This window comes from Protomyctophum bolini (genome assembly GCF_963924005.1).
Source record: "Protomyctophum bolini genome assembly, chromosome: 11".
Classification (NCBI taxonomy): domain Eukaryota; kingdom Metazoa; phylum Chordata; class Actinopteri; order Myctophiformes; family Myctophidae; genus Protomyctophum; species Protomyctophum bolini.
Window position 1 is genome coordinate 3,624,092 of NC_137872.1, and position 14,434 is coordinate 3,638,525.

Below are 14,434 nucleotides of genomic sequence, written 5' to 3' on the forward strand. Positions count from 1 at the left end.
CCGGTGACAGGTGATATGGAGTAACGCCGAGTCCACCACCAGTCAATCACTGTAGCTCCAGGGCCGATTCTATTCATACTCCTATTTTACCGCTGTTTCGGCGCTGTAGTGCCGAAATGATTTTGGCTCGTCAGAAATGTTCAGTAGTACCGAAGAGGCGACTTTAGGACGGTACCCGCCCCTCCCCGAACCTCCTCAAATGACGTCACATTGTAGGCTCTACAGCGCCGAACCGACTTTTATTCGGCTCTAAAAAAAGGAGTATGAATCGGCCCTAACAGTGACAATACTCCGGTCTCCTGTGAATAGGGTAGGAGTAGATGAACAACTTTCTCCATATTAGCCTACATAGTTTTATAGTAGGGACATAAAACAAACATTTCATAAAATTTGGAATAGTGTTAAATTTGTTCTTGATTTCTTTTTATTTTTTTTACATTTAAGCTTTTAAGCCTAATTCATACTTTGTCATTCATCCATATTGCCATCTGAAAATATCAGAGTTCTTATGGAAAAAACTAGGGTTGTGCCGATGAGGCATTTTGGCCGATATCGATATCCGATATAATTAATTGCTGTTATGGCCGATAACCGATATTACACCGATGTCGATGTGATCTCATTCTGCAATTAAGAATAATAATAATTTTGTCCATTCTGAAAAATACATTTAACAGGGTTTCTGCACTGACTGCAGGCTTTAGGCAAGTCAGATTTAACTTTAATTCCATTATATTTAATATTGTGAGCTTGTAGATCTGTTCAAGCTGTTACTTTGGGCTTGTTTATCTGTAAAAACAAGACAGATTAATCGGACCGATTAATTAATTGGTCTGATTGATTAATGAAACCGATGCTAAAACAACTAGAATCGGCCGATGTGTTTGCCAATTAATCTCCCATCACTAGAAAAAACATAGAGGACTTCCCTAGTAGCTCAGGCGTAATTGTTGGGGGGGAATCATGACACAGTGTACGAAGGACACAACACTGTCTCAATAGAGCGTCACTCTTTATTTATATAAAGACGGTTACGCCTCGGACAAAGCCAACTCGGATCGTGACAAATCATGACAACAAACACAATGTTTTTGGGCCGATCAAATAATTAGTAAGAAGAAAAACAAAACAAATAAGTGCCTATATTTTCTTCTTTCAAATTATTTGAACGGCACAAAATAGTGTTTGTCGTCATGATTTGTCACGATCCGAGTTGGCTTTGTCCGCGTGTAACCGTCTTTATATAAATATTTTTTGAAAAGCACTATGGAGAAAATGAATGGAGAATCATTTCCTGGGCCACTCGTCGTTCTGAAAGGGTGGCGGGACTGCGACGCTCTATTAGCTGCAAATTGCAATGTGACTGTCCATATATGGACTTATGTAGTCTTGGCTCAGAGATCCAAGACTACGCAACAAACCGACATGGTCTTGTCTTTGCTCGCTGCTCTGATCTAGGCCAAACAACCTCTACACACAGACTAAACACACTGTCTGTTGGCCAGCCAGGCAGCATTACACTCCCATTGGCTCATTGCACATTCCTCAGCCAATTAGAATTCCTCTCATACCTGTGGGGGCGGGGCACAGTGGGGGCAATAACCTCTGCCTGCCTGTACCCAAAGAGAAATAATGGCTGGGCTGACACACACAAACACATGACTCGTTCTCTCTCCCTCATCCATTCCATGCCTGCCCTGTGCACACACGCACGCACAAACACACACACACACACACACTTTCAAAGATATACATTTTCCACTCAAATGAAAGCACATACAGTCAAACAAAAACTAAAGCATTTGAGGCTCAGCTATCTCTTGTATGCAAGTGAGCAGAGTCTGCACTCGAGCAGAGACAGTGTGACAAGGACAAGATGTGTCAAGAGTTGTGTCTCGCAAATAAATATGGCACAGAGGTTGTTGATCTAAGTTGGGAACACATGGGCATGTCAAAAACAAACAGCAAGCACCCAACACTTTTAGCCAGAGTCTCCGAGAGCCCATCAGCATTTTGGACAACACTACTACTCAAAACCCATCCAACGGTCACAATCATACACTCGACTGAACTGTTTTGGCGTGTTGCAGAGTAGACTGACTCGCCACACTAGCATGGTCTGCTGTGTGTGTGTGTGTGTGTGTGTGTGTGTCATAGACTGTGTGTGTGTTGTTTTGACTGTGAACTGGGAGAACAGAGGACAAGGCGTCTGCCCAGCGGCACAGGGTCCGGGTCGTCATTTCCATCTGAATAAGAGGCCCCTGGTTGCCCAGCAGGTCTACAATGGCAGCTACAGTAAACCCCATTGTTCCAGTGGTGTGTCTGTGTGTGTGTGTGTGTGTGTGTGCGCCCCCATCTGCCATGTGAGCATCAAATAACAGAGGAGTCTGACCCTGAAGCGAACAACACAGCAATGATTGTATCAAAAGAAGAGAGCCCGAACGTGTCAAACAGCTCTTCCCGGCTGGCCGGCGCTAAAAGAGTCAGACATCTGTGTCTAAACTAAAGATGGAAGAGAGGAAAAGTGCCAATCAATATCCGTGCATAATTCCCAGGCTGCCCGTGTCAAATATGCCGACGAGATCGATTAGCAACAGTTGCGTTTGGCTACGGAGCGTACACACTACACCACACTACACACCGTGAAATCCTACTCCTCCCGTGTGTAACTCCGGGAGTGTATAAATGCACCCCCCCCCCCCCCCCCCAACTCGGTTACAATTCAATTCTACACTATCGGGAGTAAAAATGAACAGAAGACTTCACTGTGTGTAGCTCATCATCAGGTCAAACAAACGACCGGACTCGGTTGGTCTTGGTCAGCCCCCCACCCTCCCCCCCCCCAAAAATGGGTGTAGCTAGCTAACTAGAGTAACGAAATCCGCTAATGTTAGCTAGTAACCTGGCAATGGCACACACACACATAATACTAGCTCTGGTCCATAGCTCTATGGACCAGAGCTAACATATTGCTATCAGATAAGAGTGGTTTTTCTATTGCTTTTCGTGATGTGTGGAATGGTGTGTGTGTGTGTGTGTGTGACTGTGTGTGTGTGTGTGTGTGTGTGTGAACGCGCCAGTCAGCAGCCTGTCTGTCTGTGTGTTGGCTTGTCCTCTCTCTCCACTCCACTCGGCAGCTTAACGGCAGTTTGGTTGGTTAGCCGCTATGCTAACGCGCTAGCATCGCTGGCTGTGCTGCTGCTGCTAATGTTTGGCGATACACAAAAACCGGATGTTTAGGCAAAGCAAGCAACGGCTCAGATAAACCTTCTTCTGTAGCAACAGCTCCGTTTGTGACCCAAAAGAACCCCACGGGACGTGAACAGTCAAGAACCTTCACTGCCCATTTTTTATTCCCCCTTTTTTTTTTTTTTTTTTACCTGTCAGGCGGATTTTGATGCTGGACCCGTTCCTTCGAGTCCCAGGATTCGACATCACTCCGTGGGGGGAAAACGGTCAACGCAAGCGTCCCGCTCGGGCCGGCCCGCCCCGATAAAACAGCGATTCCAACAACCCGGGTTGTCGGAGGACAGCCGAGCTACGGTGTTGAAATCCGTGGTCCGCGTCGCGGCTTTCCTCGCGGCGAAAACTGTATTATTATTTTTTTTATCGCAAAGTCCCCCCCGCTCCGTTCCTCCTTCGAGAGCTCACAACACACACGAACATTTTCGGGGGGCTGGCTCTCAAGCCAGTGTTGCCAGCTTGTGTGAGAGAAACAAGCGAAGCGACCCAGGTCTATGAAAACAAGCCCGCAGCCCGCACCCCCCTCCTCCCTCCCTCGCCCTTTAAAACGTCGCGACGCGTTGTGAGCTTGTAGATCTGCTATTAAAACATAGCATTTGGAAAGTGTGGGATATATTTTTTTTTAAATATTTTTAAAGGACAACTTTAATTTTTTTCAACCAAGGTTCATGTTTTAGATTGATATTAGAGAAAGTAGATTAGTGTTAATTATTTTTCATTTGCTGCTTTCTTTCGTTTTAGGGATTTTAGCTGTTTTTGACAGGGGCATTCGAGCATGGGGCTAAATATGTATTTCTTTACAACATTTTATAGCGATTTATTTTTGTATTATTTACTATAGATCACATGTAGGATCTACTGAATGTGAAGGTAGCCTACTGGGGCAAGCCACACTGTGTGTCATAGCCTCATATAGGCTCAATATGCCAGTTTGACACATTCAGTAGATCCCGTGATTTTTTGTGGGGTCTATTAACTGGACTATAGTAAAGAATAAAAAAATAAATCGCTATCATTTTTAAAAATAAATGCATATTTAGCCCCATGCTCGAATGCCCCCGCCCCCCTGTCAAAAACAGCTAAAATATCCAAAACTAAAGAAAGCAGCAAATGAAAAAAAAAAATACACTCACCTTTTAATTTCTCTAATAACAACCTAAAATATGGGTTTTCAACAGGTGGTCCGTGGACCACTGGTGGTCCGTGGAGGTATTGCATGTGGTCCCTGACCATGCATTTAGTAATGTAGGGTTTGTTTTAAATGTTCTTTCCACTAGTTGAGAAACCATGAACTAGTGACCTGTGATGAGTCCATCCATGTCGTCATTTACTGACAAGTTGGAGTTCAAGAAATTCAACAGAAAAAGGGAGTTATTGTCTGGTTGAGTAATTATTATTAGGACATTTTACCAGTAGTAGTCAACGGAAACAGTAGGATGTATACACATGGGATGCATAGCATAGAAAGTGTTTTAACTTACAAAAGCACTAATCTTAGCCCATATCCCAATGCCTTAGCCCAATGCCTGGAAAAACTGATTCTGAACATCATTCTGCCAGCTGTCAGGTCACAGCTGGACCCTTTCCAGTTTGCCTATCGGGCCAAGAGGGGGACAGAGGACGCTGTGGCATGCCTCCTTCACTCCCTTCTCCAACACCTGGATTCATCTTCGGACAATTTTGCCACTATTCTTTTTGTTGACTTTAGTTCTGCCTTTAATACAATTCAACGCCATCATATGATCAAGAAACTGCATCAGCTCAACATCCCCCCACTTCTCATACACTGGACTCACAGCTTCCTGAGCAATAGACCACAAACAGTTAAAGTTGGTACATCATTTTCATCAACTGCCATCACCAACACAGGGGCCCCTCAAGGCTGTGTCCTCAGCCCCTTCCTCTACACTCTGTACACAAATGACTGTATTAGCCCCTCACCCACTAACATCACATACTTTAAATACTCTGATGACACTGCCATTCTCGGACTGCTCCATGACAATAACTCTATTACGGTCTATCAGAATACCATTTCTAATTTCACACAGTGGTGCACTGACAACTATCTAGAGTTGAATGTGGTCAAAACAAAATAACTGGTCATTGAAACAACAACCCACACTGGACTTAACCCACTCCTCATTAATGGTAAAACAATAGAACAGGTAGACAGCTTCACATATCTTGGACTCACACTGGACAATAGACTCAGGTTTGATCAACACATTACATCTATCCAGTCACGCTTTCAGCAAAGACTCCATGTAATCCGTAAACTAAGATCATTATCTGTTGCTCCTCATCTTCTGCTATTATTGTACAAAAGCATTATTCAACCTGTTCTGTTGTACTGTTCTGCATGTTTCTACACCATACTGTCCATGCCTAACAGGAACAAACTTTTCAGTATCACCCGTATTGCTTCCAAAATCATCGGACTTCCTACACCCACACTTTCTGATATGAACAATAACGCCATCACACGACTAGCACTCTCGATATCAAATGACACTGACCATCCTCTGTATCGTTTCTTTAACCTCATGCCATCTGGACAAAGATACAGAACCTTGCCATGGAAAAAGGTCCGTTTTAGTAGGAGTTTTGTCCCCTCAGCCATCGCGGCATTAAACAAACTGCCCCGCCGATAGGATGGTTCTGTACACAGCTTGTGGGGACCTCATGTTTTTTTTTTTTTGTACTGTCTTGGTGTTATGTGCTCTGTGTTGTTTTGATGTGGGTGTTGAACTGTTGAACAGATTGTGAAGACAAATATCCTTCGGGACAATAAAGTTATTATTATTATCCTCAGTTCCCCACCCAACACAATAGTGGTCCCCAGGTTGATTCAAAGTCAGGGTGGTGGTCCCTGGTTCACAATCAGTTGAAAACCCCTGACCTAAAACATGAACCTTGGTTGAAAAAAAAAAAAACTAAAGTTGTCCTTTAACAACACATATCTTGTATCATGGGTTCCTGCATGGCATAACATGCTTTCAGATGAGGGTTCCGCAGACAAATATATATCTATTAATTCGGGGGTCCTTAGTTGACTTGGAAATGAATCACTGGGTTTAAACAACATTAAAGCTGCTATAAGCAATAAAATGTCAATTTTTTCCATAAAGCCTGCCATTATTAGATTACCTCCAAAAACAAATGTAGTCTCTATCTATAACAACCCTATTATCTCTTACTTTTTAATATACAGACCTCTTTTGCATGTCTTTTTTTCTTTTCTCTTTGAATCATACTCTTTTGCATAGAGTTCGTTATGACATGGCGTTTGGTTTTGGAGTTTCATGAATCATGACAAGCATCGATATAAACCATGTGTGTCCAAGCGGAGACGACGATCAACAATGACCAGGGCTGCGAATCTTTAGGTGTCCCACGATTCCATTCCGATTCTTGGGGTGACGATTCGATTCAAAAACGATCTTTTCCGATTCTCGATTCAAAAAAAGTTCTAAAGCAGTTTTTATTTATTTATTAAAAACAATTAAATAGAATTTTAGCATGATCTACTCCAGTCTTCTGGCATGAAAGCAGAGTACATTTAGTAAAAAGCTTGTATAATTGTAAAGGTTTTATCAACTGAATGATTTAAACACACAAAGGTTAAATCCAAGAGTAAGAACATGTCTCATTTATTTAGCTTGCACAAATTTGAACCAGTACAAAAGTTACAAAATCTCTTCTCACTCAATACCAGAACAATACATTAGTATTAAAACGGGTGTAAAATAAATACAATTGGCAGGCTTAGCTTAGCTGGTAGTAAATGCACTATGCAGAAACCCAGGCCATAATGCATTGCATGCACAGGTACATTTGTGCAAGAAAATAATTTAAAAAAAAACGATTTTTGGAAAATGAGAATCGATTCTGAATCGGACGGCATTAGAATCGCGATTCTAAGTCGAATCGATGACCATGGAATAATTATGAGACATTGGGACTGAAAAATAATTTCTACAATACTACACACAAATCAATGCGAATACTACACCGAGGATCAGATCAAAAGGAAGGGAAATATGAAATTACATACTGGATTGAAGCCTTACTTCTGTGAACAATGTGGAAACAGTTTCCGTCATCCACACACTTTAAGGATTCATGAGCACCAACATACGGGAGAGAAGCCTTACTGCTGTGAACAATGTGGGGAAAAGTTTCATCAGTTAATGCGTTTAAAGACACACCGGCGCAAACACACTGGAGGAGCCTTTCTGCTGCAAACAATGTGGGGAAAAGTTTCCGTCATGCAAACACTTTAAAGATCCATGAGCGCCTCCATACGGGAGAGAAGCCTTCCAAATACAAATCCAGTATGAAAGCAAACTTTTCAAAGATGAATGAAAAACTTTATTCCGAACATGATAAAATTAGACAAAAAAAAAAGTCAAAGAAATAAAATAAGTGCAATATAGAAACGAATAGAATATTCCCAAAACAATAATTCACAACAGAGAAATTAAGTACATAGTTAAATAATGTAATAGTGTAAGTCATATATATTTATAAAGCATATTATGCTCTATAATGTATTCTAATCTATATATCATATTATCAATAGAAAATACTTAATATATTTAATATAATACATACATTTGGCATATTGCAGATACTACAGACGCTTCTAATGGACCGGACCCCCACACAAATACTACAGACGCTTCTAACATGCACACACAAGCCGTTTCCACACTTAGGGGTCTAGTAGGTACGGCAGTTTTCCGCTCAAAGCAAAGTGCCTCATCCTGTTTTTGCTTTTTTTCTTAAAGACAGCTGGTGGACAGAAATGAAGCTCCGCCCACGCGGCTCAATGCCGCGATGCCCACCTGTCCCTGGTCTTTTTTTTTTTTGTGTTGTCCGAGCCACTCTGGTTTTTAGATTCAAAACCCTCTACTGATGTGTTGTTGCAATAGTAATCCCGCTCAGTACGAGACGAACCGCAGGTTCAGACATTTGGTGCATGTGCTTGGCTGAGGAGCCAATGGGGCGACGCTACCATCTGCGGGCTTATGACTGAACGCCCCCCCCCCCCCCCCCCAATAAGTTGATTATTCCTTGTCAGGTCAATCATTATTTTAAATCATCCTGTCGTGCAGACACAGTTTCTGCAAAGGCCGTCTGCAAGCATTGGTGGACGGAAAGACCGACTCAGAGTGTCCCGTCTGGTCACTAAACTGCCTCCCCCTGGCCAGCCAAGGGCACCTGATGGAGGGGAAAAGAACTGGTCTCTATACTGCCTCCCCCTGGGCAGCCACGCAAAACAGCCCCTTGAAACGGGAGCCTCAAGCTGGCTCTTCTACAACATATGGAAACAACAACACCATGACCGCTGCCAACCGTGTGGTCAACATCTATGATCCCATGGCTGGAACCCTGCCACCGATGCCCTGCAGGCCGGGGACCGTGCGTACCGCATTGGGCAAACCACAGAATGTGGTGGTCTACCGCCTCATTACCTGTGGCAGTGGAGGAGAAGATCTAGGTCTTCAAAGACTCCCTGATTAGTCAGACCACAGGGGATAAGAAGAACCCCTTCTGGTATGCTGTGTGGAATTATACATTTATATTTGATTATAATTATAATTATAATTATTTTGATATATATTGATTTTTATCTAGTGCCAAATCATTTGTCACAAAACGATTTACATCGTTGTCATCGGGCAGAAACCTTGTAATCTACTCGTTTCAACTAGAGCAGGTTTTCTTATCTTTTTTTATTTTAAATGGCTGAGCTCACATCGAGATTACTGTAAATCTCCCTGGATTAAGAAGAGTGTCTGCTAAATACTGTGTGTGTGTAGATATGGATATGGAGGTGGCGGCGGATATGGTGGCCCAAGAGACGGAAACATGTCGAACACGCTGTACATCGGAAACCCGAGCGAAAAAGTGGACAAACAGAAACTGTTAGAGGCCTTCCAGCATTACGGAGTCATCAATTGTGATGTCATGTTAGACTCAGAGGGAACTCATCAGCTCTACGGCTTTGTGGAGTTGAATGACAAACAATCTGAGGCAGAGCATGCGATAAAAAAAATGCATCAAACAGTGAGTTGATGACATTATTTCCACCTGTAGATGAAACCGCTTGCTCTGGTGGCGATTTTGGCCTCGTAAATAAATGGGTTTGTCTTTTCAGTTTCTGCGTGACACCGACAGGCCGATCCGTGTGGAATTCTTTAAGAAAGCCTCTGAATTTGAATCGAGGTATGAAGCTGGGAACAGTAGTATATATATATATATATATATAGTTTATATGTAGTCTCATAATATAGATATTCCACTGTTACTTTCTTAGCTTACGCATGTTTCATGATAAATGCTTTTTTGTGATGTAACCCCTCTTCACTGGAGGAACTCGCATCCTGTCGCGACCTCTGGCGTTCTCGCTCCACAGGGAGTGCAGCATATAGAAAGCCAGCGCACACAACACCGTGCAGCAAAGCGTGCAAAGAGGCATGCCCGCAAAGCCACCCCTGTTCCCCCCAGTACCGCTTCCAGTACCGCTTTCATATGCCTGGTCTGCAACCGTGACTGCGGATCCAGGATCGGACTATACAGCCACCAGAGGACTCACAAATAGGAGAAGATGGTCATCATCGGACACGATGGACAACCACAAGCAATAGCACAATGGCAGAAGGAGGTGATGAAGTCATTTACGTGGGAAGTAGTCACGGTAAGACCACTGCACCGGTTCATTAACCATCACATTAACAAACCCATTTACTATTTAACCACTTGGACGTCAAGGCCATAATATACTACTGTGAAGAACCCCTTCAGGTATGCTGTGTGGAATTATACATTTATATTTGATTGCACTTTATCTAGTACCAAATAATTTGTCTCAAATTTGTCTTTTTCAATAAACGTCTTCCTACTCCTTTTTCGAACATAAACATAAATTGAGGATTATGAAAGATTATTATTATTTATTTATTTTTACTTTTATATATATATATATATTTACTTTGTTTTTTCTTGTTTATAATTTTAACATATTTATTTATTTTTACTCGCGAGATGAGGAAGATGACATCCAAAAGATTGATGGACCCACTCTCGTTGAAAGTTGAATATATATATATATATATATATATATATATATTTTGTCTCCTTGCACACTTAGTTCTGAACTCCCAACATTGAGTGGGGTGCATACTTATAGTTTAGACTACATTGGCACCGTTTTATTTTCTTATGTTCTGCCCCTCTTGGATCCACCCCAACTCAACTCCAACAAGAGAGAGCAGTGGAAGGAACACTTCTGTGGCCTCCAAGCGCTCTCTGATCAAGTCATTTATGGAAGACCTGGACGAATGACGAGGGCAGCACAGGAGAACATGAAACGAGTGGAGAGGAAGACCCTGAGGAAAGGCTCTGACGAGGGTCAGGGGGCCGTCAAAAGAGGACGAGACGTGAAGACCGTAAGGGCGCCGCCATGTTGCTCCATGGAAGGAAAGAAATATGCGCAGTGCGTGGCTTTATGCAGCCGACACTTCCGCGTTCAGCTTCCTACAAACGTGAACGACCAGAACGTTGAAGCCCAGCAGAGGAATTTGCTCTCACGTCTCCAGTTGGAACTAAGGCAGTTTTGATGTGGACGTGTCCAGGTCCACCACCACCACATCAGGCTGGGGATACTAATGGGAGGGGGCATGGGGTCCTTGGCTTCTCTCGTTTTCCGAGAGGACCTTGGAGCTCCATCCTGAGCCATCTGTCTCAGCGCTGGAGCCCATGTTCTCTGCCGACTCCACACTCATTCCCTCCTCAGCCTTGTGCACTCTGGTCTCGATCTGGCGCCGAGACTCCTCGTCGTCCTCCTCTTCCTCGTCGCTGACCACCACCTCAAAGAATCAAGATGAAGGTACATGGTCACTACCTACACACCTACACAGGTTCAAGATGAAGGTACATGGTCACTACCTACACAGGTTCAAGCAGCAAAATGCAAGTGGTCCACCAAACAAGTGAGTGTTGCTTAGCATAATGCTGTGCATCACAATGAAACTTAACCCATTTTAGACCAGAGTTAAAAAACATTCACTTTGAAAGAATATATATTATTCAAATATTTGCAACACATTTTTACGATTTTTCAAAAAATAGCAGACCTATACTAGCTCGTAGATCTGCTATTTTTCAATAACTAAATAATAACATAATGTTTAAAACACCAAAAGGGGTTCCCCGCCCAACATGGGTTAATACAGTTGGAATAACGAATGAGGGGGGGGGGGTCTTCTGAATGTTGGTAGCAATAAGCATTAATAAATATGGTGCAATAAGGAATGACCACTGTTTGAGCAATTTGTACCGAGAACTGTGTGAGCGCCGTGTGTTCATCCAGCTCGGGGTCTGTCAGTCAGGCGGTGCAGGCTGGAGTGGAGGCTCTGCAGCTGAAGTTAGCGTGTCTCCTACAGGCCGAGCAGTTCCTTCAGATCCTGCTTACTGAAGTATCTGTGAAGATGAATACATTGAAATGCATCGTTTTACTGTGGAATTATTTTAAATGGCCATGCGTCCGTCATGTCTCTGCTCAATATATCGTAGACGTTGGGTGGAAACGCGTGTCCAGAATAGTTACCAGGAAATGGAAAAATAAACTCCAATATAGCCCATCTACTAACTAGCTCATGTGTTACATCACGCCTCCATGTGAGCTCAGCCATTTAAAATAAAAAGATAAGAAAAACCTGCTCTAGTTGAAACAACTTGACAAGTATAGATACGAGGTTTCTGCCCGATGACAACGATGTAAATTGTTTTGAGACAAATTATTTGGCACTAGATAAATATTCAAATATAAATAGTTTAACATCTACAAGCCAATTCACATGACTACAGTATTGACTGTTTTATATGGAGGGCAGGGCACACAGCCAAATGTGACCACCAATCCAATCATTCCTATTCTGAGAACTTGGGCCAAAAGTAGCACATCTACAAGCTCACAACTTGCAGATCAGCTATTTTCAGTAAAGAGATTTGAGGTGTAGAAGGAAAAAAAGAGCAGGCCAAGTACAGAGTGGAAGGTCAACTTTACCAAGCAGACAGCAGCTTAAGTGGTTAAATATGTGAAATATACACATTAACATGCATCCAACATGCACTAATGATAGTGCCATCAAAAACAAGTTCATGAAGCCATCTGAACAGGTAACATGTTTAATCTGCAACTAGCTCTGGTCCATAGCCTAATGCTTCTATATGCAGGGCAGAATCATAGAAGCATTAGGTTATGGACCAGAGCTAATCTGCAACAGAATTGTGTAGTGGGGAGTCCTAGCCCCTCTCGGAACCCCCTGGGTCAGCCCAATCCGAACCGAACCGGGCTGACCCGTAGGGTCCCTGGTCAAGCTAAGATTTTCCAATGCGATTGTTGGAACGCGGATATAAAAAACTCAACCTTTCTTCGATCTGCTCGCTATTACCGCGCTTTGTATTGTGTTTGATTACGGATGTGCGAACTATAAGTACCTTACATACCTCTGATAAAATCTCCTGTGTCGCGGAAGCCGTTAAGTATTTTTAATCCATGTTTGATTAAAAATGTCGCTTTGATTTCTTCTTGTTTATTTACCGTTTATTGTACCGCCTCCCGATGTGCGGTTGGCTTTGCGGGCAACGTCCCTGCCTTTGATCTGCTCCGTCATAGCTGTAGCACCACTAGCTAGCCAGATAGGCGGTACAATGAGGTGTCAATAAACAAGGTAGGAAGAAGCGACATTTTTAATCAATCATGGATTAAAAATACTTAACGGCTTCCGCGACACAGGAGATGTGTCGGTATGGTATGTAAGGTACTTATAGTTCGCACATTCGTAAGTCAATACATGAATAACCATGGTAAAAGCGCGCAGAAGTCCGTCTCATGGAGTGTTTACATTGTATTTGTTTGTGCGTAACTGGCGACAGCCCCACTTGAAGCAGGACCCAATGCAGTAAAGTCTTAAAAGTGTCAGAAACTTTACTACATTCGGGTTCTGCTTGCGGGGCTAGGGGAGTCCCTGCTTCATCTCTCAATTAGCTCTGGTCCATAGCTCTAATGCGTTGCACTTGCGTTGCAGAATTTAGAGCTATGGACAGAGCTCAGCCTATAACTACACCGATGTAAAAAATATATATATATATATATAAACGTGACAGCTTCTATCAAAGACACAAACATGTTGTATGCCTGCAGATATAACGAAAACCACATTAGCTGCTACGTACATAAACAATAAACATAATTATACAACAAACAAACTCAATACAAAAACTCAAGTCTCACCTTGCAACAAGAGATCACAGAGGCACGAAGCAAGCAGAGGAGCAGCAGAAAAAAACATCCCAGCCGAAATAAACAGCTGTGAGTGTTTGTTCTTAGCGCCGCGAGTTACCGCAGAGGCCAGAAGGTTGTCATCAGAGGGTTGTCAATTTGTCATCATAGACCCAATCCCAATCCACTCCCTTGCTGACTCAATGAGCCCTCATTGATTTAGCTGCGCGTTCATGTGACATCTGTGAGGGAAGTCCCGTTTGAAATCGGTAAATCAGCATCTATGCAGCCGACTTTAGCAAAGAAAGGACCCACAGTTCATAGCGTTACCAGGGAAATGAGGAGGATCCTTTTCCTTTTAATACTCTATGGGGGATCCTCCGAACGTCAATCATTTAAGTATGCAAATTAGTTATGTATCGCGCTTAGAATGTCAACAAACACAATAGTGCTTTCTCACTGTTCTCAAAGGGAAACGGAATGGAAGGATAGGCTATATATTTAATAATAATAATAATAAGGGAAACATGATGAGAAATGACTAATGAGCAAAGTAAAATAATATGGAAATGAAATGTATAATGAATATTATTATATATGAATATTACAACCCATATCACACAGGAAAGTGTATTTATGAAACTAATAATAAACCGATCAGCTTAAATATTAAAATAGACATGTATAAATAGGCCAAGTAGGTAGGCACTGGCTGTGAATAAGGACAGTTTTTATAAAGTGATGCAAAGTGTCATGAATGGCGGACTCATCTTCAAAGTGCTGTCCCGTTACTTTCACAACAATGTGGAGCCCTTGCAGCCTCTCACCCTCAAGCACTTACAGCTGACCTCACTAAAGTCAATGAGGGTTCAGGGCTCAGGGTTTGAGGGAGGCAAC

General features: G+C 42.6%; 1 protein-coding gene across 3 annotated transcripts in view; it reads right to left on the bottom strand.

Annotated features, from left to right (window-relative positions):
* The window catches only part of smurf1 (SMAD specific E3 ubiquitin protein ligase 1), a 35,305-nt gene extending 31,628 nt beyond the window's left edge, over positions 1-3,677 (bottom strand). For all 3 annotated transcript variants that reach the window (XM_080775532.1, XM_080775531.1, XM_080775530.1), the window contains exon 1: positions 3,381-3,677. In XM_080775532.1, the coding sequence (XP_080631658.1) occupies positions 3,381-3,435 (55 nt within the window). In that variant the 5' untranslated portion in view covers positions 3,436-3,677. The remainder of the gene's footprint in view (positions 1-3,380) is intronic.
* Positions 3,678-14,434: the final 10,757 nt, after the last annotated feature.